Genomic DNA, 25,236 nt, shown 5'->3' with positions numbered 1-25,236 from the left:
CCATAATCACCAACTCAAACAACCTCAAACCAAGACTGCTCTACATACTGTAGAAATGCACCAGGGGATTTTAGTCTCATCACTTTGTTCCAGAGGGTGAACATCCGATGAGACTTGATTGTACTCGTCTTCAATCACCTCTGCATTTTAGTGAATGTAGGCGACCCTGCAGTAATGTACAAAAGCTAGGTTCAGTCTGCTACTTACAGGATGTTTTTGTCTATCTCATCACAGATACAGATAAAAGTCTGTGCTACATATAAGTGACACCTGCTAACAGTGAAGGAATGAATTGCAATCCCAAGGTATTTAAAAACAGTGCCGATATGAAGTCTTCTGTTCTGATTTATACTACTTTTTCAAAATAAGATGCCTGCTCTTACAAAGTGATTGTTGGTGCAAGTAAAAGCCGCTGTCAAATATCATTGAAGGTGACTTTTGTCTCAGAATCTATGTTTGTAACAAGTCACGTAAACAAACCTAGTAAAATGTACTTTGGTAATAAGGTACATTCAACACAAACTTTTATTTTGAAATACAGACTTCCTTATGTTATGAGGGGAATATTATTCAGAGGTAACATTTTCAGGTTTTCACACAGACTAGCAAAGGTCAATGACTCAGTGAAGTGAACATTATTCATTCAGCATGAAAGTTACTGAAATGATTTGCCACTACATCCCATTCTTGATTGTATTTTTTCCATCATGAAGTAATCTTTTCTGAGAAAACAACTTTTTCTACCTAATGTATTTCTAGCTTTGCATTCAACTTGGTTTTGTGTCGGGAACTGCTGAAGAATGTCTGCTAGCAGTTTATATGTAAAGGATTAATTTATACTTTTTTCATAAAGAAATCATGAGAAAAACCACTGACTTTGTAATGTTTACCACTTAACGTCTAGCATTTCAGGGCATCACAGGTCAAGGCGCCTTTCTTTGATGTGTGTTTTCTTAACGATGAAGCGTGGGGGGGGCGGGGGATGGGATCAGTAACTTCAATGTTCATGGGAACAGAATCCAATATTTGTCTTATCTCAGTTTGTACATAGGATGTGTTCATTTCATTTATGTACAGTCTTTTTGTAATAAACAGCTCATTGAAACAATGGACAAAACTGTGTGTTTTGTGCGTCATAAAACTGCTGGAACAGGTGAGAAAACATTAGTGCTAGAAATATTATCCAAACACAAATAATTATTTTTCATTTGGGAATAAATACAACTTTTTAATTACTTTTATTTTTCATCATGGGTATGCAACACTACGTCTACGTGTGTGCATTACTGAAACATATTATTGGCTCCAGGTTTGACTTGTGCACACAGGAGGTTGAATTTGCTCAATTCAGACTGGCTGAAGGTGGCAAAGATGTGTCCCAAACTTGTGTGTGTCCAGGAGGAGGAAGAGGGATGAAGTCAGGAGGTGGCTCATGTGGATAGTCTTCAACATTTGTGGTTTTGGGTGGAGCTGGACACGGCTGTGGGCTGATCTGACGGGAGTGACTGTTATAGTTACCTGTAGACAATCAAATGAGAATTAATTCCAGGGATGTGGGTTTTTGTAGTGGTATTCCTGCTTTTGTACAGTTTTCTCCATTGCTGTTGTTCAAAAGCTGACGGGCCAGTAGCCAATTATGTAATTTTGCTTTTTATTCTTAGAGTTAAGAATAAATAGCACCTTTTAGGTTGAGTTCTGTTTTGGAAAAAGAATAAAAGCTGAACATGGTTCGAACAACATACAGACATTTTATACAGCCTCCACAGAGAGTTCGAACCTCGAATGTTAACTTTTATTTTCTGTAACTCATTTAAGGTTTATGGGATTCTGTGGAGGCCTGCCATTGGCTGAATCGATGCTTGGAGGACGCCATTTTGGGTGATCATTTTCCTCGTTTGACAACACTTAAGAGTCACTGCTGTCTTACAAGAAGAATCACACACAAATTTTGCTGAACTTTACCTTGAGCTTCTTTCTTCTTTCTGTTTATTAAGAAAAAGATAACCTCTCTTCAACTTCTCTCATTCAACATATGTGTGTGTATATATATATATATATATATATATATATATATATATATATTCTAATCCATTTTACACACATATTGCAAATAGCACCATTGATTATCTATTCAAGCATACTCACACACATTTTAAATGAGCACAGTTGCATTTTTTTCCCTTATACACATTTCCTAAAAACATGTATCCTCAATGTCATTATTACGATAAGGCCCATTCGGATGTTAACTTAAATTATTCACAAATTCATCTAAGTCATGTCTAAGTACTGTTCTCATGTGTTGACTCACCTTTGTGTGCATTGAAGTGGAGAGTTTGTAAACTGGAGGTTCTCTTTATTGCAGCCTGGTAGTTCTTATACAGGACCGTCCCATACTGAACACAGACAGAGGACACACACCTGCATAAGTCATAATATGTCTACATTTGCTATGTTTGTGCGTTAATCCCCCAAATTTAAAGCTGAATTGAAAATGTATTTTTAATCGAACTGCTCACATTAAAGTGATTTGTGTTGCAGACATTGTTGAACCTGACCTTGGCTATTCTGATGGAGTTGACCCAAAGCAACAGCGTGTGCTCATCGTCGCAGCACAGGAACTTGATGTAGTGCGACTCTTTCTGGATGCAGGGATGCTGGGAATAGAGTACATGCATAGAGAACGGTGATGTTAAAGGGGCACTTCCATGATTTTGTATTGTATGGGTCAAGCTCCAAAATCTCAGCATCCTACACTTCCCATAGTGCAAGTCATAGGTGTTTTTTGTTAGACCCTCTCTCCCTGGTAAATGCTCACATCTTCCAAACGCCACAACCCCAGTTTTTAAAACAGGCTTTCTCTAACAAATGTTAAGTCTCAAAAACTTGAGATGAGATAATAATCCCTATGACATCACCGGGTTTATTTTCTCAGTGGGAAAATCGGTGGCTCTTTTAAATACAAATGCTGCATGTCTGCTGCTGGTTTATGATATAGTACACATTAGAGCCAACAGAGGGCAGCTGATACCAAACTGCATGGTCACACAGTGCATGGCCATATAACTGTTAAACAGGACCAAACATCTGTTTCTCAGTGGGAATGTGGTTGTTGATTAATTGAAGTAGATTAAAACAAACAGACATATCATACCTCATACATGTGACTAGCCATGTTCATGTGGCTGTCAAGAGGCTGGCAGAAATACACTTTGTAGTCAAAGGTCAAATTGGGCAAAAGGAGTTGAGCTTAGTTGGTTTTCTTCAGTCATCTTACTTCCTCTCCACATGACTTAAAAATATTTTCTAACAACTTGATCTTTATCTGTTGCAGTGTGAGTGCAATTTTGTGAAGTCCTGCTTTGGTTATCTTCAGCCTTCTACTCAGTCTATGCTCCTGCTTGATTTAATGAGCTGTTGTTAAGTATGGAAATTAGCATGAAGTAAGTGGAATAAGTTTTATTATATAATGCTCAATGGCATCTTTTTTGATGTGATTTCTAACAAGCAGCTCTACCTCTGAACTTTTTAAAACCCCAAAACCCGTTACTAGGTTGACTTCTGAGAGCATCATGGATCCCAGCTGGGAATACAAGTCTGTGCAGTGCAGAGATACAACCCTGCATGCCCTTTACATGGAACTATTCCAAACATACACATATCACCACCACCTCCAGCCTACACTTGTCCCACAGTCCTCCATCCAATTTCTCTCTCTCCCTTCTCAAATGCATCGACAATCTAAACCGCATGGGACTCCGAGTATGTGCAGTGTTGACACACTGCATAAGTTCCTTGAATGCTCAGAACAGCATTACTAAGAACTGAGACCACTCTGACCATGCTATGGAGAGACTGTCAGAAAGTAAACAAATCTTATTTCAGCAAAAAGTATCTACGATCGCAACTTTTTCAGATGATCCTTCCCAATTTTATAATTCACCATCAATAATGATCGATCCCGCTTACCTTTAGCATGAAGCAGAAGTTAGTGGGAGCTCTGTATTTCTGTTTGAAGTTGTTGGTGGTGTAGATGTTGACTTTTTCAAAGTGAACAAAGCAGGCGAGATCACTGGAGGACTTGAGAAAAAAAGCACATAAACACACTGACAGGTAGAAATCGTGTAATGGAGAACGTATTTATTGCTGAACTATAGGTTTTGTCTTTTTTAGCATGCTGTGTAGGAGAAATAAACGTTCTCAATCACATTGGAAGTAGGTATTGCAAATTGAATAAAACTGACTCAAGAAAACAGTTTCAATGCAGGCCTTCATATCTTCAAGACTTTGTTTTTCTTTCTGCAGCATTTCAACATTCCTTTCATTTTTTACTTTAAGCAGAAACACATCATGCTCACACATTGAACCACACCGACAAAGATGCTGCTGTTAACCGGAAACTATAAAGGGAAGCTTTGTAGAAAGGGGAGGGGACCCGGCTGCTGAGGCTGACTGTTCTGACTTCTCTTTCTTTTATTATTATTATTATTACACTCTCTCAGGGTTCGTTTCTACTTTCTCTCACACTGTTTTTCACTTTATTTCTTCCATCTCTTACCTTTTCTCTAACTGCCTGATTGCTAACAGCTCCATTACGCTCTCTTTATATGACAGCAGCGTCTGTGTCTATGTCTCAAGTCTTGTCATGCTCTAGTGACAAGCAGGTCCACGTCAGACTGCTGTAAAACCTTTTTTTCTGTCTGATTTGACCATTTCTCTCTGGCCTCAGATTCCTGAGGCACTCATGTTTTTGAGTTGCACATCTGCTTTACACAGCCCCCCCCCCATCTATTTCTCCCCCTTGGATGACTGGGTTTTTCGGAGTTAGGCTGCACAGGGTAAGTTTTTCTTGTCTGTCTCACTGACAGAACGACATCTTACTCTTTAACAGCGGCAAGGACTCAACTCACACTGTCCATCTTCATTTTTCCGGCTCCTTCTCCTGCATTTCTGCCTCTGCTAAATTTGAGCGCTCAGATGGAAGCAATCATAGAGTTCACACAGCAAAAAAGAGTCTCTTGTAACTCTGATTAAGCATTACTACCATACTTATTACTGCTAACTAGTTTTTTATTAAAGATACTTTTTGGGGCATTTGAGGTCTTCATGTACAGGACAGCTGAAGACATGATAGGGGAGAGAGAAGATGAATGGCATGCAGCAAAGGGCCACAGGTAGGAGTCGAACCCATGGCTGCTGCGTTGAGGAATAAGCCTCTGTATATGGGCCTGCACTCTACTAGATGAGCTACCCAAGCTCCCCAGGTTTTTATTTTAAAGTTCTCCTCAAGTAGTTGTTAATAGTCTGCACTGAAAACCTGAAACAATTTTTTGACATTTTGAATTATAGATTTGTGCAAATGCATCCTTCAAGCAATAGTTTGTCAGTTTTATTACCATGGGTTACGTGAGAAGATTGATGCCACTCTAAGACAGGAGTAAAATGCAAATAAAGTGTGTTGTCTTTTTTCATTTGGGCCTGGTGCCAAAAATCACCTCATGACACATAACCATAACCTGAATATTTTACCAATCTTCTCCAGGTGTATGAGAGGCAGTTTCGCCCACACAGGTCGCTAAACAGCAAAATCTAATCTGTCACCTACCTGGTGTCTCTAGAGCAACATTGGTATAAACAATGCACCACAAACACGCCCGCATTTAAAAATGAAATATGTTTGATTGTAGAATGTTTGCGTATTTGATCTGTCATACCTTTGTCTTTCCCTTAGGTACATAGTAGATGCCCGAGGCTCTGAGCACAAAGTAGCGAGGTTTCCAAAGTTTTTTTCCATCTTCCTTTAGGTACAGCATGCCCTGAAGATCAGGAACAATCAAAGTGGAACCTCCGAAATGCTCCTGCAGGGTTAAATATTACATGCAAATCTGACATTAACACAGGATAGAGAAAAAGAAAAATACAAGATAAGTTTAATTTGTACAACAAGGCAGTTAGTCAAGTGAAATCAACGTATTTATAGAGTACATTTAAAAACAACAAATGGCTTCCAAAGGGCTCTACAGGGATCTAAGATGGAGGAATCTAGTGCGGACAATGGAGTTGATTTATTCATCAAATTATCCCATTTCAAACCAGAATCAAAGATAATGTTGAGATTGATTGCATGGGAATCTCATGACAAGACAGTATTACTGTAGTACTGTAGGTTCAAAGTTTAGGACCTCAGTTTTATTATGGTTTAGCTGTAAGAAGCTTTTTGCCATCCAGGACTCCACATCCTTACTGGAGTTCAGCAGGGCAACATGGTATCATGACTCTGCGTAAACACACCCGCTGACTTTCTTAAGCAAAGTGGTGTGTCATCTGTACGCATTTTGAGCTATCTGCGTGTGTGTATATGCAGCATACAACGGACATAAACATACACTGGCCGTGTTATAGCCACTTTCCTTGTTGTCGTGAGAAGAAAGCGATGGTTGAGTTTAAGAAACGTGACACGCGGTTAGGTTTAGGCAAAAAAGAACGGGGTTGGCTTTAGCAAAAACAGAAACCGATGGTTGAGTTTAGACATTTGTGACACACGGGACCGTTGGGAAACGTGACACGCTGAACACTATCTCGGGTCTCCTAGGTGAAAACCCTGTGTTTCCCCCATCCAACACCCAGACTAACCTCCATAGTGGATTTTCTCCCTTTCTTACTACTCGCTACGGCAGTAATATGGTAAGGTGTGAGCAGGGTACTGTAAATCTCTATTTGACTCTCAAAGTGGGGTCTGTGGCACTTTGATTTAAAATAATGTTTATTATTACAAAAGGCTTCATAGGTGAACAAATATTCAATCTTAAATAATTCATAGAGTTTTCTAATCTAAAAAATCTATTACTTTCATGTATTTCTAATACATTGTTCTTGTGTTGTTTCACAAAATATTTAATAGAGAAGTGTGAAACATAGCGTATGTTAATTTATTCCATGGGCCATACACACATGAGGGGGTACCCAGTATATTCTTTATATTGTAAAGGGTCCTTGGATGAAAAATGATTGAGAACCTTTGGTGTAACTTACCTTGAGTAAGACCTGTTTGGCTTGCTCGTTGATCCCATTCAAACATTCTTTCTTCTTTTTCCACATGTAAAATTCCTTCAGGGTAAGAATAGCATTGTTCAATACATTGACTAAGCATTCAACTGTGTAATGAAACATTGGCTAAAAGGAAACACTTGCTCGTACTCACTTGAGGCTCTGTAAACATCACATACTTCTGAGGTCGCAACAGAAAATAGATTTTGTTTTCACTGAGGCGAGACCATGCAGACAGGGGCTCCACCAAGTGTTCATGGTCCTCAAAGCCTCTTTCTGAAATGATGAGAAAACATTTGCAGCAATGTCTTCTGTCTCTGTGAATTATATTTGTTCTTCAGCAGGTGCTTTATTGCCTGCATGTGCAACGTGTGTGCGTGTTGAGCTCACCAATCTGCAGCTCAGGGTTGGTTTCACACAGGCTCCAGTCGATGCTGCAGTCACAGTGTGTCTTCTCAAAAAGCTGGTCCAGAACCTCTCGGACCGTCTGTCTCTCATCCACCATCAGTGTCTTGGAGCTGCCGTCACTCATCAGCACCTTTACTATCAACTAGGAGAGGCAGCAAGTTCGGTTCAACTTTATCTGCATGACTGCATGGTGAAGAAACACACACACACACACACACACAACAACCTGCTGGCTTTACCTTCCTCACTTTGGCTTCTCTCAGCTTCTCCAGAGCCAGTTTGATTTTGTCTGCCTTTGTTGGGAGTTGGCTCTGGATGCATGATAAGAGGACGTACTCAGACATACTGTAAATCCTTCCCAAAATTACAACTTGATTTTTATATTCAGTGACAGATTCTAGGTTACCATCTGCAGCCCTCCAGAGGATTCAGCAGAGTTCAATTGTGGAGGAATAGCAGCTGCTGGTTCAGGTTCCTGAGTCGTGGCTGACGCTGCTATTTGATTTTCTGTACGGCTGCTGGTCTGTTGATCTGTGAGGAGTCTCTCTTCGGAGGGGGTTGATTTTGATCCCAGACCATCCACTAGAGCATCCAGGTCATAGTCCTCCAGTTCATTAAGAGACTCTGTAAGGAGATGAGGGTGTGTTTGTGACCTAAAGGTTAGAGCTGGTCCAGGCTCCATTTCTGCCTGGCAACCTCACTCTGACGACAAAACCCTTGAAGACAGGCTAGCTGTTTTCTCCCTGTTTCCAGTCTTTATGCTAATCTAAGCTAACCAGCTCCTGGCTGCAGCTTCATATTTAACGGGCAAACGTGAGTGCTATCGAGCTTCTTACTCTCAGCAAGAAAGGACATAAGTTCCCCAAATGTCAAACTATTTCTTTGACACAACTTTCTGACTTTGTACTGAATCAAAGCTAGATCTCACTTTTATTAAAGAAAGAGACTAGCTTGGTTTGTAGGCACATCCATTTTTTCCCTCATAGTTGAAGAGTCTATTTAGCTAATTTATTCTTACTCCTAATCACTTAAAGTCCTTATTTATGCCTTTTCTTTTATGACACAACAACACAACTCACTCTTCTTTTCCCAAACTGACATATCTCCATTTTTTATCCCTCCTGCTTTCTAGAGGTTGGCATGACCATCTGGCACAAGAAGAAACAGTCACTCCCCGTCTCCCAACAGAAACCTTATCTCTTTAAAAAGGCCTCCTCACATTCCCCCCCCCCTTTGCATCTTTCTACATCACACTTTCAGGGCAGTGTGACTCTTGGTTGTGTAACATTGCTTATCTAGAAATTAAAGCTTTATCTACTGCTTTAAATGAGAGCGTCATCATCTGAACCAGCACTTTACCATTTAGGTCTGTGAAGCCAATGGAGAAGGTTCCCTCTGCCTGCGAGTCAGGGTCTACTTCTGCGGCGTCCGCTGCAGGCCCTAAACTCTGCAATGAAGCAGGGAGATGGTAAATTAACTCACAGCAGTCTGACAACACCAGGAGCCCACCGTCTGGCCCACACCCATGAATGACAGTTGAATACTGTGAAATATCTTTATACATTTTCATTGGATATTAAAAAAAAACATTTTACACAGATTCAATGTCCTTTGAGAGAAACTTTTTAGTTTCAGATAACACTTGTAATAAAAGAGACAACCAAAAATCAAAGTGGCCGTGTGTGGCCTTGAACTGCTCTAAACTGTTGTTTAAATATGTTACACAAGTCTGTTATTTATCAGTGATTGTTCCCCTGCACTTTTTCATGCTCTGTTTTCAAGCTGTACTATACATGGAGAACATATTGCTCTTAGCTTCTGCAAAGACAATCAATAAATCAAACATCGTTAAGAAAAACTAATTTGTCAAAACTGATTGGAACAAGCTGTACATCCGGTGCAGACTCTGGTGAATCGGTGTCCCTGCTAAAGAACTTGAAGAGCACAAGGAAAATGGCTGCTATACAGACTGCATGTACTGAATATTAATTATTAACACATGTCTCTACAGGCTCAATCCTATTCTGTAAACAAGCTGGACAGACTGCCAACCTGTACACAAAACGATTCCTGCAAGCATGCAGGTTAACCCCGATGACTCTATCTGAAAACACGTGTCGTCATGCTGGAGCTGCTGCTTAAATAACACCTCCAAGCTCCTTAAGTCAGGGATGAAAAGACATCCCTTTTTTGTTTTCGGGATTTAAGGCAGGAGAACAGACAATGGACACAATCAAGGCAATGAGTGGACTCACTTTAAATCCTTTTGTATCTCAGACTCTGATGGGATTAATGCTTTAATCAGAATGCTTTTCTTGCTAACGCTGTAATAGTCTGTGGAGGGGTGTTTGTCACTGTGATGGCTTTCCTAAAGGGACGCATGCCAAGGTGACATATAGAGGCCTTTTTCTGGTACTGGTGTTCCAGATTCATCCCATTGTTAGGGCTGCGCTCATTTAGCTTACATAAAGAGATTTCAAAATGGGCAACATCAAATTAAGCCTCAGGCTGAGGTTGCATCAGTTGGAAGTATGAAATGTTTTTCTTGGACAGCCACAGTTATAGGATGAGCAGCTTATGTGTGCTTAATGGAATCTGCAGTGATCACCCACGGTCCACTACAGATGCAATGACTTCACATCTCAGCGTTGCCTAGCTTTTTTCTCTCTGATGCTTCAGTTTCAAAACAAAGACTGCCATGTGTAATCAGATAATATCCAGTTTAGGGAGGTAAACATCAAGTGACCTGATTCACTTCGTGTAACCTGTTCCTACTTCAAAATCTCTGATGGGAACAGTTAACCAGAAAAGAGTCTCAGCTCATCTGGCCATGTTCGAAGAAGAGAAAGAGAAAGAAGAAAGAATGCAACCAAAGATTGCTTGATGTCACACTGTTTCTTCTCCCACTCCCAGATGAACTTTAATGCATAATGGGATGTGTTGTCAGATAAGCATGGCAATGGCGAGTGGATGGTCCACCAGTTCAGCCTAAATTGAAATGTCTCAACAACTGTTGGATGACTGGATTGCAATTCAATTTCATGTAGACATTCATTGTTCTCGGAGGATGAATCCCAAAGACTGACCATCCCTTGATTTTCCATAAGCACCATAAAAAGCTCAACAGTTTTGATTTTGAGTGAATTATCTCATCCTAAAGTATGTTTGTACATATCCTAATGTATGTATAAACATGTGCAAACATACATTAGTATAAATTTTAATTACTTTGGTGATCCTGTTACTTTTCTTAGTGATATCATCAGGCTTCTTACTAACAATCTACCAAAAACAAATGACATTCCTTTTAGCCTCAGCTGTATTTTAGAGTCTTCTTAACTGAAGCCTGCATCTGGGCTAATTCTTTCTTTATGTCGGTATCAAGTGTAATACACCATTTACTCCTGCATTGCCAGACACTCCTCCGCAGCGCTTTAAAGGAGGGTCTGGGACGTACACACATTATTCAGGAATGGGAGAAAAACGTGCTCTAGTTTATTGGCATTTCTTTAAAACAGTCACAATCGTCTTGGGCGGTGCAAAGCGCCAGATGGAGCAACGGTGCCGTTGCAAAATACCCTTGGGAAAGTTCTTGTTTTGGTGGAACATGTATACATTCCAAGGTTGTTTTAGTTGTGCAACTGGAAACTCAGATTGGACAGATAGTCTAGCTAGCTGTCTGGATTTTTGAGGAGCAGTTAACCATAGTCCTCCGAAATTTAGTTAGAGTTTAGAAAGCCAACACAAAGAAAGCGGAAGGTGACAGACAATCTGCAAAAATGTGAAACATCCGGCACTTGAACATTTCCGGAAATGAAATGTCAATAACATAGACTATAAATCATATGATTCAGGGGCATCTACACTTTCTTTCTAGTGTGGTGTGAAGTCACCATGATGCATCACACGCAATCACACGCACACACACATACACACATACACACACTCACTCAAGTCTCATGTCTAGCAGTTGTTGCTAGCGTAGGATCAATGCACTACTGGACTTTTAAGGATTACGTAAGGCTAAGCAAATGTTAGACTACGATCGCAAATCTGGTAAATATTGTACCTACTAAACATCAGCGTGTTAGCATTGCTACTGTGAGCATGTGATCACATTGACATTAGCATTGCACTCACAGTGCTGCTCTACAACTCACCTGAGAGAGATGATCCATCTCTCCAAGCAGGTGACAGAACATGGCATCTATGTCGTCCATCTGAGAAGGGAGAAAAAAGCAGTTTAGCAGCAGTACGTAGAAGTCAAACACAATATAGAAAGTAGATTATAGGAGACTACAGCAGAACTGAAAAACGTTGGATGATTTCAGTTCAGTTTAAATTCAGTTTCTAACAGCACCAGTTCTTGAATAGTTTGTTGTGCTGCAAGCTGAAAAGTTGGGGTATAAACTCTATTGGAAGGCCTGAAACTCCTGCATGACGGCATTTTTGTGGTATGGAGACACAAACAGTCTTTGACACTTACATGCCTATACACATATACAGTTTGGAAATGTCTGTCACAGCTCTAAAAACAGATAAACAACATGCAAAAAGATTTAAACCCCATAAAAGAAAAAAAAAAAAACAGAAATGTGATCTCTATTTCTAAAAATGTTCAAAGTCAGGATCACTGCAGTGGAATGCCATTGCCATTTCTCTGCAAAGTGACAAAGCAGCATGTGTGGCAGGTTAAAATGGTTCCCATGTTGCTCTGGCTGTGAATTTGCACATATTGTTTTTATCACCATCCAGAAAACCCATGAACCTCGTCTTCAATAAACTGTGGAGCGAGGTGTTTGGAGAATACAGTGCTACATTCACCTAACTCTGTGAAATATGTCACAGGTGGAGAAAGCAAACATGGACTACTGAACACGATTCTAAACTTTCTTTAAATGATTTGGGTCCACGTTCCACTTACAGGACATACAGTTCAGAAATATTGTCACATAAACTCAACTTGAAAAGGTATTCACTGGTTACTTTAAAACATATTTACTGGTTATTCCTTTGTCTCATTTTGCTGACAGACATCATATGAGATGAGAGCAACATTTTGTAATATGAAGACTCTTCACTTACTTAACAAAAAATCTAAGATTCATTTGAAAACACCGTCTTGTGTAGGTGTTATGAGCCTAATCACTAAGTAATCTGTGAATTATGGGTTATGGTTCTAAACCACATTTTTTGCACTGATAGCTTATCATTTCTGAAAAAAGGGGGTTCATTGAGATCAAAGATTTTCATCAGGCAAAACTTTGTGGAACTCAGCGTCTGGGTTTGTCCATATGGAGGCAGCACCTTGCCAGCTATGGGGCCAGAAAAGCATTTCGCATGTGGAGCGGTTTAAAAAGCTAACTGAAAAATGAAGTCTACTTCTTGCCAACTCTTTGAGACCGTTGCTGTGTGTGGTTATCAATAGCAACATACATGGATATATATTGTAAAGCCACAGCAGCATGCATAGAAACAAGAAAAAGTACTGGAGAGGAGAATATAAACAGAGGCAATGACAACTGTAGGGGCAGTATTGGTGGGTAACTTCTTACTTTACATTTTTCGAAGCATGACTGACTCTTCTATTGTGGTATGCATAGAGCAGCATTAACAAGATGAACATGGTCCAGTCCTACAAAAAGCTCAATAATTGGAAGCAAACATAACAACAGTCAAATAATGATTACATAATCTGAGAAAAGTTTGAACTTAACGCATACTGTGTTTGTTGCCTATGCGCTAAAAACGTCTCACCTCTGGCCTTCGTTGAAAATCACATTTTGAATGGCACATGCTTTTTTTTTTTATTTCTGTAAATTGTTATGTTGCTTAATTCTGTAATTCAATAACCAGATTCACCTTATGTTCAGTTTGCCTTCTGCTCGGTAGATGCTGAGAGAAGCTCCAACATCTATTTTGTTGATCATAAATACAACTAAATAAATGAAGCCAATCCTCATTTCTTGTATTCTTGCTAAAGCTGCATTAACTGATTTGTTCGGCCACTTTGGGTCAACAGAAACAAGTTATAACACTGATATTTTATTAACTTTTACTTTGAAATGGTGAAAAAGTAAGCTGAGGACATCCAGCAGACATGAGGAAACATTAGCATTCTTTTGGCGTTGTTTTTTTGGCCACCTGGCAAATGTAAGTCCAATATTCACTCTTCTTTTAGTTCTGTGTTTGGTCTCCATCAACTCCTGAGGAAAACCCCTGCTCTTAGGCTGCTTACTGCTCACCAGCTAGTTGTTAAATGTTTTTATCTAGTGTTTGCCGCTGGGTAGTTTTCAGTGGTGTTTATCAGAGCTTTTTTTTGGCAAAAACAGTTGCTTGCTGTGGTCAACGACAATTATGAAACCAATAAGCGTGAACCAAAACTATGAAGTTGTGGCCGTACAACCAAAACATTTTGCTAAAACTTTTAGAGTGTTTCTGGCAACCTGAGGAGTGTGGGTATAATTATTCTCTCCTGTTAGCTCTGTTTTGGTATCCACTAACTCCTGAGAAAATTTGTCTGATTCTTTAGCTGGTAAATGTCCCTCTACGTGGTATAAAAAGTTTTGTGTTCCGCATAGGGACGAGGTCAGGGTGGATAGATAGACGGGTCAAACAAAATCTGGACTTTCAAACAGGAGACAGCTGCTCATGTACTGTGTGAAACCTAAAGGCAATGTTGACTTATTTTAACAAATGCAACATAATTAACTAACATCCCGTCAGTAAGTTACGCAACACATAACGTGCTTAATATTAGCCCAAAACATGATCTTTTCCTAAATCTAACCAAGTTTGTGTTGCCATACTCAGAACATTGTAAAATTGACCCAAAATGGATAACCAGAGTGTCAAAATTCCAAGAGGTCCTTACCAATTCAAAGAGTTGGGAGTGAAAATGTATTTGATGCTGGACAGTAAGTTTACAATGGGTTTAGTAGACCTTTTAACGCCGAAAACAGCTGACTGCTGTTGCTGAAAACATTGCTTTTAGGGCGATGAGAGTAAAATAAAACAGCAAAGCAGCGGAGTTGGTGACAATTCTCTGAGTACATCACTACAAGTGAGTTCTTTAAATCACAAATAGTCATGGGATCCAATGTTAATTTGAAAACATTGATTATAGCAACTTTACATTTATATGTTTTTCAGCCTATTTTATTTTTTGTAGTAATTGCTAAGACAGTGTTGGATTAGATTGTGATGTATCAGCTGAGGAAGAGTGAATCAATGGTCAGAAGTAAAAATCTGGGTAAGTCGAAATAAGTGACGACCACAGCAGACGTTTGTTTGGCTTAGTTTAACTTCACTCTGACATATTTTACACATGAAAGCTGCTACTCGAGGTATGCAAAGTGCGTATTCTGTCCTGTGTATGGTAACTCATCTGCAGTGTTAATGACGTTCATAAATTCAGAGCCTCTGTCCTGCTCTTTGTTGCTCTATGTACCACTTGTTCTTCACACACAGATATTACATATGTACAGTAGAAATGCACATGCAGCCTAATGTGCATACACACTTACAGAAACACATAGGCTACAGTATACATTCCTGCCTGTGCTTTTCAGTCTCATTCTGTTTATGCTAAATGATAAACAGACCATCTATTATCTGCATGAAGGTAGAAGAGGAAATGGACCAAGTATTGCTTCCATGTGAAAGTGAACTGTGTTAATCAGGAAAGCGAACGTTACCTTTGTGGCTTCTCAGGACTTCTGTCTCACATGTGTGAGAGCCAATCCAAACTTCTGTTTCCGTAACATCTTTCTTATACATAGGTATGTCCATTTAATAACTACTACTTGTCAGTGATTCCAGGGATGTGCTCATCAATGCATTCATTACAAAACCACATTCCATGCTCTCATTGGGCATGTCAGATTATTTCTGCCGTCTCCCACTGTGGTCTCACACATCAACAGAAGGCCAAGACACAGACAGGCAGGCAAACAGGCGACTAGCCAAAGCATGAGTACAAAAGGCGATTTATTGAGTCTTATATGCATGAAAGGAATCAGAAAGCCTTGCTTGCTGACTGTAAACCAACATGTTTTCTCTTTTCTTGTGGTTGAGAGCTTCTTACTGTTTTCTAATTAGTTGCAAAACCATCCATTTTTGACTTTGAGAGGACATGTGTTTGTCCTAAACAAAGCTGATGTAGCTGCTCAACTATTTAACTCTTAGAGGGACGAACAGAAGGGAGAAAGATGTATGATAACTCTAGATTTTAAATTAGCATATTTGTATTATATTGATTTACTATACAGTTGCCATAATAAACGTCTTTAAAAAACATTCACTGTCATTTAAAGTTCTTACCTTTTCTGTCTCTTTCACAAAATGGGAGCCTCAAAAAGTGTAAGTGCCAAACTGCTGAGGAGTCGGTCTATAAGTATCCACTTGTACACATGACTTTGCATGCACTGCTTTTGCAGATATCAGCTGAAGTTCCTGTAAAACCAGGAAGTAGATTACACTTCATTTCTGGTAAAGCAGAGTGAAGTTTATTTAAGAGTTAAGAACTTTGCATTGCCATGTTGTTAAAAAAATGCTACCACTATAAGCCAACCTAACCTTGACGAGGGAAAATTAATCAGCATACGTGGAAACACCTGTGTTGGTAATGCAGCATGTAACTAAGTTACGACGTTAAAAGAAACATAAAATGGTCATACAGTTGAATCAACACCTCTAACAGTTTTAACAAAAACTAAACATTGTAACATTCATGAAGGGAGGATTCATTGCAGGCTGTTGTATTAGACTGCATTGGTTTTAGTGTACCTAACATGTGTACCTATTACTGGCAACAGTGTAGAATATGATAAAACAGTTAATGTGGCAGAAGACTGAGCAAGAAGACACTGGTGATAATAGCACCACTATAAATAGTGCAGACAGTGATAGACTGTGAAGTTCCATAGTGCAAAAACAGTTGTACAATTTGCTGTTGTGTGGCTTACAGACATTAAGAAGAGACCTATGAGATGGAACTTTGCAGGCTGTTAAGCACAGAGTTCGGGTCAGTAGCTATACTTATGATCATGTGTGGTCTCACTTTAGCCTAAGTAAATTAGTAACTGTGTCTGAGTGCGACCCTGCTATCACCTGCTGCACATGTGCACATGTGTCCTTTAATAGTCCGGAAAACCTATTTACATGCAGATGATTTATTACAAACTGCTTTTGAGAAGTGGAAGATTTACGCAGTCTTCATACAGTCAGTCTGTGCATCGTGTTTGTGTGTGTGAGTTCACTTTTGCCCTGAAAATTAGAAGAGAGGAAACATTTAAGTGTTTCTAATGTGGATTAAAGCTTTAATCAAACCCATGTGAGGTCAGGGAAAGGAAATGCAAGAGGCAATAAACTGTAATAAAGTTTACATTTTACTAGAGAGCTTCAAAATATCCCAGAGTCCCACCACTGCACCCTAATCTGGTACTACAGAAGGGATCAAAGCTTTGATGCCATATAAAGCAAAGATTTTAATTCTGACAGGGCTAGTTAAAAACCCACAAGGCTAATCCTGTCATCGAAATGAATGGCCAAGAAAAAGGAAAAAAAAACACTATTTCCCCTTTGAAAAATATAATAGGTAAAAGCCCTACTGTTAAAATCTAAACTTCCACTGGACCATTTGGAGCTTCTGATAAAGTTATGGTAACCATGCATCCGCAACTGCTCATGAGTGAACCACCAGAGTGTGAAAATAAAAATAAAATTGGAATAGTCCAAATATCTACCACATGCAAAGCTTCAAGAGGAATGCAGTGACTCTGTGGAGTGGTATGTCCGGGAAACCTAAGGGTTAATTTAAGACTAGGAGCAAAGCCTGTTGCCAATTAGGAGCAGTGAGCGCCACATGTGGGCTAGACGTAGCTATCTCCAGAAGGGGCAAAAGGGGGCAGAAACCGCGGTGCGCGTAAGGGAGACAAGCTGAATGTCTGTGCAATCCCTTGTTCAACATCAATTGGCATTTACATGTATGGACAATCACTAATTTTAGGGAAGAATTTCTGTTAGAGAGATGATCAAACAATATCTACAACACTGAAGGGTTGGAGCATTGCAGCATGGCACGTATATTTACCATATTTTTACTGTGTGCAGCATATTTACTCAGTGGAGCTGAGAGCGTAGCTGAGATGTGCCGGGGGACGCGCTGCTTCTCTGGCCAGGACAGGAGCAGACCGTGCGTCGGAGCGCACTGCCAGGGGCGCACAGAGCCAGCTGCGTCCCAACGACAGTATCATCACTCTGCACAATCCAGACAAGGGCAAGTCTACCCGAATTACCAACAGGATGCTCATTTCACTCATCACCAAGCCCAGAGCGCGCCGTTAGCACCGTACACTAACTTCCAACCTCAACAGGGAGGCTTTGCGCAACCAAAGGCAACGGATGGCACCAGGAGGACGAACCCGAGAACCATCACGGCGGAGGTGTTCCATCCTGGCTGCGCCGGTGGGACCTGTCCAACCACTGTCTCTCAACGCACGATTAGTGATGACAGTGGAACACGGGATTGTAAAGGAATTGGATGTAAACTTCCCCTACGGATGCGCCAAAAGCCCAAGCCTTGCGTCGGAGACGGCTGTGGTACGCATGGAGGAGACGATGGGAGAGGAAACTCGCCGGTTCATGTGACAGACAGAGCGGCGCAATTTCTGGATGAGCTTCCAGACTTTGGGTCGGAACGTGGTGCTTGGATACAGCTGACATGTGACATGAAACCAGGTCAGTATCAGTCTGTGAGTGATCATCAACAAAATAGAAGGATAGATCATTTAAACTGCATGCCTTCTAACTGAGAAAATAATGGTCACTTAAACTGCAATGTAATAGTTTTTTCTTTCTTTGCAACAGGGACCAATGAGCTTCCACCAGAGGACGCTCTGGTGCTGCAGCTACAGCTGTCTAAGAGCCAGGAGAAGCTGGTTGAGGCCCTCAGGGGCCAGCAGGATGAGGTCAGGGTGCTGCAGACGCTTCTCAGTGAGCAACAGGGGACGCTGGTCAACCAGCAGAGAGAAATATTGGAGCAGCAGAGGAGAATGCATGACCAGATGGAGCAAGTAAGGCTGTTTGATTGATGATGAGGGAAACTAGTGGGTAGTGATTCGAAAAGAACCAACTGTTTATTTAGATGAGGTGGACAAAAAAAAAAAAAACACCTACAGAAGTTTTATTTTGTTAGATGATACTGACTGCTCACCTCCCTGTGGTCGATTTTTTTTCCATATGGGGATGATTATTACTGTGATCACACAAAGATTCTGTATTTTTGTATTTCCAATTTCTTCAGGTTAAAGTCCAGTATAACATAATGATGGACAGCATCAAACACACATCTTTCCAGAACCTCCAGGGAGAGCTAGACAGTCACATGGAAACCATGAGTGGGCAGGTCAGAGCCCACAAAGCACAGCAGGCTCTCTCTCTGCACAAGGTGGACATGGAGGCCAGCGTGATGGAGGTGAGCTGCAAGTTGAATCAGGAATCAAGGGTGTGCAAGAGTGTTGAAATGTAGAGGATGAAAAACAACAGCTGACAGACAACATGATACCAGATGTTTCCATCCTTAGGGACCTAATTTGTAAGTAAAGGAAAAGCGATAAAAGTAATTTGTAACTAAAGGAATGTACAGAATTGGCTTTATTTTCATGTCAGCCACCATTTTGCAAGAATGTGTGAATGTTTTTCAAATTATAATATCAGTTGATGATCTGCTGCAAAGGCATGCACTGCACCATAGAATAATATTGAGTAATTAAGTAAGTCATAAACTTTGTAAAATCCTACTTTCACTAGCATATAGTAAATGGATTGGAAACGTAAATAAGATAATCTGATTAGCTACTCTACATAACTTTCTTTATGATGTGGACCTGCCTGTGATGTTCAATGTTGTGTTAAATGCCGTCAGGTGGGTCGCTCCGTGTTGGCCTGTGGGAACTGCGGTTCTGAAGAATACTGTGGCTTCAGCAGCGGTTCTCCTCGTTGTGAGAAATGTACCATCTGTCCTGCTGGCTTCTTCCTGGTTGCACAGTGTTCTGTCCATGCAGACAGAATCTGCCAGGTTAGCACTATCATAAAGTATGACAGTTGAACTTGTGGACACAAACGTGACTCATACAATTTGAAAAACTTCCTTAAAGGGAGATAAAACAAAGCTTGTGTTGGTGTCAGTGGACTCAGGTTGTCGGAGGTACAGGGGCGCAAAGTTTTCTAGAATGTAGGGTAGCCTACATGGCACTGCATAATATTTTCTTAACTTTAAGGACCCCTAGAGGGTCGTTTATATTTTGTAACTACCTAAGGAGCATCCTACAGGGCCCCAGGAAATAGACAGAGCCTTGCAGCCAATTTTGTCCAGTGGCCACTAGAGGAGTTGCAACAGAAAAAATCCCCCCTGTGACCAAGAAAGGATTTTTTTAATAGGCCACCGTTGTACAAATGACTGTCTGCAAAACTGTTGCCAGGAAACCTCCCACTGCAAACAAGTTCTAATGTGACTGGTACTGTGAAGGAATTTAGATTTCTGCCAAATCTTAAGTTAAAACGGCGTGAGAGTGAACCAAAACAAAAAAGTTGTGGCTGCAAAACCAAAACAATGATCTGAAAGATGTAAAGTGTGGTAACTTAAAAAAAAAAAAAAAGTTGATTTATTTGTCATTACAGGACAGAGATGAATGCCTTGAGATAGCTGATCTGTGTGGGGATCGACAGAAGTGTCTCAATACTCCAGGTAACATGAATTACTGAGAACATTTGTCAGTATTGCCTGCATTTGATTACAACTGTTACGTCTCTTAAACATTCTACAAACAGATTGTTTTTAATTAGAGACAATGCTTCAAGTGCTTTCTGAAACAAGTTTCAAACTTTCAGCTATTTGTTTTCCTATTGTCAGGTGGATTCAGGTGCCAGGGCATGACAGAGCGGGAAGCCAGCTCAGGAATGTGCGGCCACGCCTACTTCTACAACTCGGACATGGATGAGTGTCAGGCCTGTAATGAGTGTGATGGAGAGCCTGTGGCTTCGCCTTGTACCTTCACCACAGACACCATCTGCTCTGGCCATGCTGCTGCTGCTGGCTACAGCGCCCTTTCTCTGTCCTGGAATGGAGATGTGAGTCTACCTGGCGCAAAAGGCCACGTCCTGGCTCACGCCTTCCCTAGCGTGCAGCTTCAAATCCAAGGAAGAAGTGACGCAGGACTGCTGTCGGCTGAGGATGGGCGCCTGGTGTTTAGGCAGCACGGTCTGGTCTGGCTGGATGAGAATCTTTCTGTGAGCCATGGCTGTCGAAGCTTCATCCAGTTGTGTCTGCGTATGAACAACACAGATGGCTCTGAGGGTCGCGACCTTAGTGGCTTTAGGGTTGAGCAGCGAGAGGGAAGGTCGCTGCAGAGCGTCAGCATCAGCGGAGTAGCAGAGGTCGCCCCGGGTCAGATGATCTCCCTCTTCCTCCGGAGCGCCAGCCACCACTGTAACCAAAGCAATGAAGGTCTGCAGCTTTACGACCCTTCGGCAGCTCCGCTCAGTCTCCTCTGGCTCTCACATGACACCGGGGCTGTTGCCATGACAGCACAGGCCATGGTGTCCGCACACTACCATACAAACTATCGCCCGGTGTTCCGCACCACCTCCACCTCTGACCCTTACGTGGTTGGGCTGACTCACGATGGCCGTGGGATCCGTTTTGCAGAAAGTGGCACCGTGCGCTTTGTATTTCAGCAGGCGCTGTACTCCATGGGCCAGGCGTGTGTGAGTGAGGGCTTCCAACTGTTGGCGTACCTCAATCGTAATGGAACCGGCATGGAGCTGTGCCGTACCTTCAAACCAGGCGTCCACTATCGAGACACATCCTTATCTCTGTCTGGAGTGGCTAAAGTAGACTCTGGGGACACACTGGGCTTTGAGATCCTCTCTCCGGCTCAGTGCAACGTGCGTTTCTTCGGCGACGAGACAGGCATCAGTATTCTCAGCTTGGTTTGGGTCCCTGCTGCTCTGTCTTCCTCTCTTTCTGCCTCCGTGTCTCACATCGGCCTGCCATTAGGAGCAGTTCGAAACAAGCCGCTGTTCTTCCGCCAGACAAGTGCTCAGGTCACCCAGATGGGGCTGCTGGGGAAGGGATCCACAGATCAGAGACAAGATTTTGTGTTTAAGGAGAGGGGCACAGCCAGTGTGGCTCTGGATCTCAAACTCATTCACTCCTGCAACCTGGTCAAGTTGACTCTTCTAAGGCGAAGTGATCCAGAAGGGTCAGTTAGAGGACGGGAGGCAGAGGGAGCGCGACCTGTCCCTCTGGCCCAGCAGGTGGGTGGTCAGATGCCGGAGGGAAGCCATTGGGCCAGTGTTAGCCTGCGGGCATCTTTCCAGGTTAGTAACGGCACAGCAGTGTTCTTCACACTGGATTGTGTACGTGGGCGAGTCAATCAAATCAGCTACCAAACAGGAAGTGGAGTGTCAATCCTATGGGTGGCAGCATAACATAAGAAAGACAAAACATGTTTTTGATGGTTTACAGTTCAGTAAACCAGATATTAAGGCATTTATTTGATGATCTAGTTTTATTGGTTTGATTTCATAGGAATAGTTAGACAGTTTGGGAAAGATGCTTATTGTGTTTCTTGTTGCTTGTTAATTTAATTTAAGTCAAATTTGGCATTTATTTCATATGCATGATCTTTTCCTAAACCTATCCAAGTAGTTTTGTTTCCTAAAACCTAAATGTTTACAGTGGTGCCCTGGCATGTAATTGTAATGCATTACGTGCCACTACCACGTGGTTTTAAGAGGTTGTGGTCATTTCACGTATTTTTATGAGATTGTATCAGGTTGGTTAAATATGAAGCTACAACCAGAAAAATGTTAGCTTAGCTTGGAGAAAACAGCTAGCAAACAAGCATATTTGCCCAACTTTAAACTATTCCTTTAAACTGCTTGACTTCATAAGGAGTAGCCTACAGCTAATTTGACTTTTTTCTTTAAATATATATTTTATGCTGAGAAAAACTCAAACATGGCTTTTATTTAAAAGAAAATGTAGCCTCATGTGTTTTGTTTAGCGTAATAATTTCAACAGAAGTAGATGTAAACAATTTTCTCACGCTTGAGTTTTCTCCTTTTACTATGTTTAGAAATTCCATGTGCTGTAGTTATGTCTTTTATTTATGTAATTCAGTTACTCTATTGACGCCAAAGGACCTTCAGCTAATTCCCACTGTGACTACAGCATTTTCTGCTGTCACCAAAAGCGAATTACGGCTGGTTTCGTTCAAGAGTGTTTTTTAAGAGCATGTGTTTCATGTTAGCCGCCATTTTCTAATATGAATATCCACTGCATGCCTTGTTTAATGACCACTATCTTTATAATATGGAATTAAAGAGAGTCTCACTAAGGCCCAGTTGACAATCTTAATCTTTAACACCTTAAAATATAGTTCCTGTTTACTCAACTTGAACTGTAATAAAGTGTAAATTTGATGTTTTATATTAAATCCAATAAAATTTAAATTGTTTTGCTGGATTTTTTGCTGCTGTACCTTTACAGCCACACTAGGTCGGCAATGGTTATCAGCTTACTGTATGGTAGCTAATTTTAGCTAGTGTTAGCAAACGTTTAGCTGTTATCGCTAGAGATATTGCTGTGTAATTGACATTCCTAAGTTAGTCGTCTGACTGTATGACTACTTGTGCTAATGTTACATTTACTATAACATGTACTAAGTTCTACTATTGGCATGTTATAGCATTAGCATTTAAAGAAGTAATTAGTATAGCTGCTAGTTATGACGTGTGTTAGTACTTGCAGCTATTTTGTATTCACAGCTTGTTGACAATTGCAAGAATATTTGGTAAAACCTCAGCTTTTTTCTAATGTATTTTAAGGTATATCAGGATCACAACAAATCACATCACGTGGTAAATCACAAATTGTCACTGAGTTTTTTGTAATTACAGGGATGTCCTTGTTTCATCCCGAATCTCCTGTAGCGGTTGATAATCTTGCATGTACTAATCCATGAATTTATTCTGTAGTTAGAAACAGCTTGGCAGAAGCTGCCAGATGTTTCCAATTACACATCAAAGAAAAGAGGTCCTTTATCATGAATTTAAATAGTTGAAATTATATTAGCTGGGTAGTTAACCTCCTAATGGCCTTCCTACGCATGCGAAGGATCAAGCATGCGGGTGAAGGATCCCCCGGACAACCCCTCTCACTCCTAGTGTGCTGCTCTGCATTGGCACAAGATCAAAAAGCATATTACAATCCCGGGCATATGTTCTATGGAAACAAGTAGACCAGTCAATGTTATTATTCCAGCCTTTGAAGTTATGACCCCAGGTTGTTGTGTGCTTTAGACTATTCAATAAAGCATGACTTTCTGGGGATTAGTGCCATTAATATGCAGGTTTGTGTTATGAAAGTGCTGTGGTCTCTGGGATGAAAAGTGTGCCGACACAAGCAATTCCCACTTCAGTTGTCTAATTCTCTCCAGTTCAAGGTTGCTTGACAAGACTTATGAAGCACGAACAGTACAGTTTATGAACTCAATCTTGTGAACAAACTTTGTCAGAAACTTGACAAAAGACAATATTAACCTGAGTTGACTAACAGAACAGAAAGAAAGCATATCTTGGGACAAATTGAAACCATCTCCAGGCTGATGGATGGCTGGCTGGGTGAGTAATGGTTGTCTTACGATCAGCGTTTAAAGAAAAAGGTCAAAGCCCCACAGTATAGAGAGCAGATCTCCGTCTGGCAGACTAGTTGTCCTTACACATTATCACTCTGAATAATAGATTACAGATGGAGGGAAAGATGTGCATGAATGAGTGGGTTGAGTTGGAATAGGTGTGTCTTAAGAAAGTGCACATGATTGTTTGTTTGTTTGTTTGCATGTATGTATATTTGAAAACAGATTTTAGGTCCTACATGTCCTCAGAGACTTTGCTTTTTACATGGGCTTTTCAGAATTTGGTTAAGGATTCTCAGTCAAATTTCACTGCCTCCAAACTACAAAATAAATGTAATTTAATGCCATAAAACTAAATTCATCTAATCTAATGTGATATATTATAAAGGAAGAATGACTATTGAGAGCAGCAGAGATTCATTTTTCATTGTAAGCTTCCGATTTAGATTTAATGTTAATATTAGCTATCAGATACTAATAATCCTATGGATGGTCTGAACCTGGAGTTGGTAAAACAGAACCATCTGAGGAGCCTACATTGTAAACTGTTTGGAAAAGGGCTGGCACTTCCAAAAATAATACTTGTCAGGTTATTGAATCAACCATCTGTCATTCTTTGCACTTCTTTCAATTAAGAAATACTCTCCAGATCTGATACAACTGATGCTACGGTAGCATCTACGCTAACCTCTTTGGGAGACGCCATTGTTGTTTTGAACAAACAATCACCTCTCTGTGTCATCACAAGATTCTGATTGGTTCGCGACATGGTGGCTCGGACACGATGGGGTTAACTTGTGATCTAGTGTCACTATGGTTTTCATCATTATTTAGGATATTATTCACCTTAGGGTGGCAATGTACTCTATATAAGTACTAACCCTTAATGGGAATATGTATGTATGTATGTATGTATGTATGTATGTATGTATGTATGTATGTAGAAAGTTATCTGGTTAAGTGTATATGTTCTTTCGTTTTTTGTATAATTTATTTTATCTTTCTTTTCCTGAGAATGGTTTCCTTGACAATGTGTTTGTTACTTTTAAAAAAGTGTGAGGGGGGGGGGGGGGGGGGG

At 40.7% G+C, this 25,236-nt stretch overlaps 2 protein-coding genes across 2 annotated transcripts; one reads left to right on the top strand and one right to left on the bottom strand.

Annotated features, from left to right (window-relative positions):
• Positions 1-509: 509 nt before the first annotated feature.
• On the bottom strand, positions 510-15,896 carry LOC117954192 (amyloid beta A4 precursor protein-binding family B member 1-interacting protein-like). Its single transcript, XM_034887774.1, has 13 exons — positions 15,778-15,896; positions 11,616-11,675; positions 8,815-8,902; positions 7,862-8,079; positions 7,695-7,766; positions 7,438-7,597; positions 7,202-7,323; positions 7,033-7,107; positions 5,715-5,858; positions 3,970-4,080; positions 2,559-2,657; positions 2,312-2,396; positions 510-1,518 (listed from the first exon to the last, which is right to left on the bottom strand). Exons 2-13 carry the CDS (start codon positions 11,673-11,675, stop codon positions 1,343-1,345), a joined length of 1,410 nt encoding a protein of 469 aa, XP_034743665.1. The 5' UTR covers positions 15,778-15,896; the 3' UTR covers positions 510-1,342.
• A 1,443-nt stretch (positions 15,897-17,339) lies between these two features.
• On the top strand, positions 17,340-22,944 carry si:ch211-252f13.5. Its single transcript, XM_034888739.1, has 6 exons — positions 17,340-18,195; positions 18,325-18,530; positions 18,761-18,931; positions 19,382-19,534; positions 20,137-20,203; positions 20,369-22,944. The coding sequence occupies exons 1-6, from the start codon at positions 17,532-17,534 to the stop codon at positions 21,946-21,948; spliced, it is 2,841 nt and encodes a 946-aa protein (XP_034744630.1). The 5' UTR covers positions 17,340-17,531; the 3' UTR covers positions 21,949-22,944.
• The last annotated feature ends 2,292 nt before the right edge of the window (positions 22,945-25,236 follow it).

The sequence above is a fragment of the Etheostoma cragini genome, chromosome 12 (assembly GCF_013103735.1).
Source record: "Etheostoma cragini isolate CJK2018 chromosome 12, CSU_Ecrag_1.0, whole genome shotgun sequence".
Lineage (NCBI taxonomy): Eukaryota > Metazoa > Chordata > Actinopteri > Perciformes > Percidae > Etheostoma > Etheostoma cragini.
The sequence above is the reverse complement of the archived record's forward strand: the minus strand, read 5'-3'. Positions and strand labels throughout refer to the sequence as shown.

Excerpts from the sequence above, each read along its gene's own strand:
- LOC117954192 (XM_034887774.1), bottom strand. The coding sequence starts at position 11,675 with ATGGACGACATAGATGCCATGTTCTGTCACCTGCTTGGAGAGATGGAT. Across the intron at positions 8,080-8,814 it reads TGGCTTCACAGACCTAAATG|AGTCTCTTAATGAACTGGAG; the intron begins GTAAAGTGCTGG and ends ATCTCCTTACAG. Across the intron at positions 7,598-7,694 it reads GAGAAGCCAAAGTGAGGAAG|TTGATAGTAAAGGTGCTGAT; the intron begins GTAAAGCCAGCA and ends TGCCTCTCCTAG.
- si:ch211-252f13.5 (XM_034888739.1), top strand. The coding sequence starts at position 17,532 with ATGGCACGTATATTTACCATATTTTTACTGTGTGCAGCATATTTACTC. Across the intron at positions 18,196-18,324 it reads GACATGTGACATGAAACCAG|GGACCAATGAGCTTCCACCA; the intron begins GTCAGTATCAGT and ends TCTTTGCAACAG. Across the intron at positions 19,535-20,136 it reads ATGCAGACAGAATCTGCCAG|GACAGAGATGAATGCCTTGA; the intron begins GTTAGCACTATC and ends TTGTCATTACAG.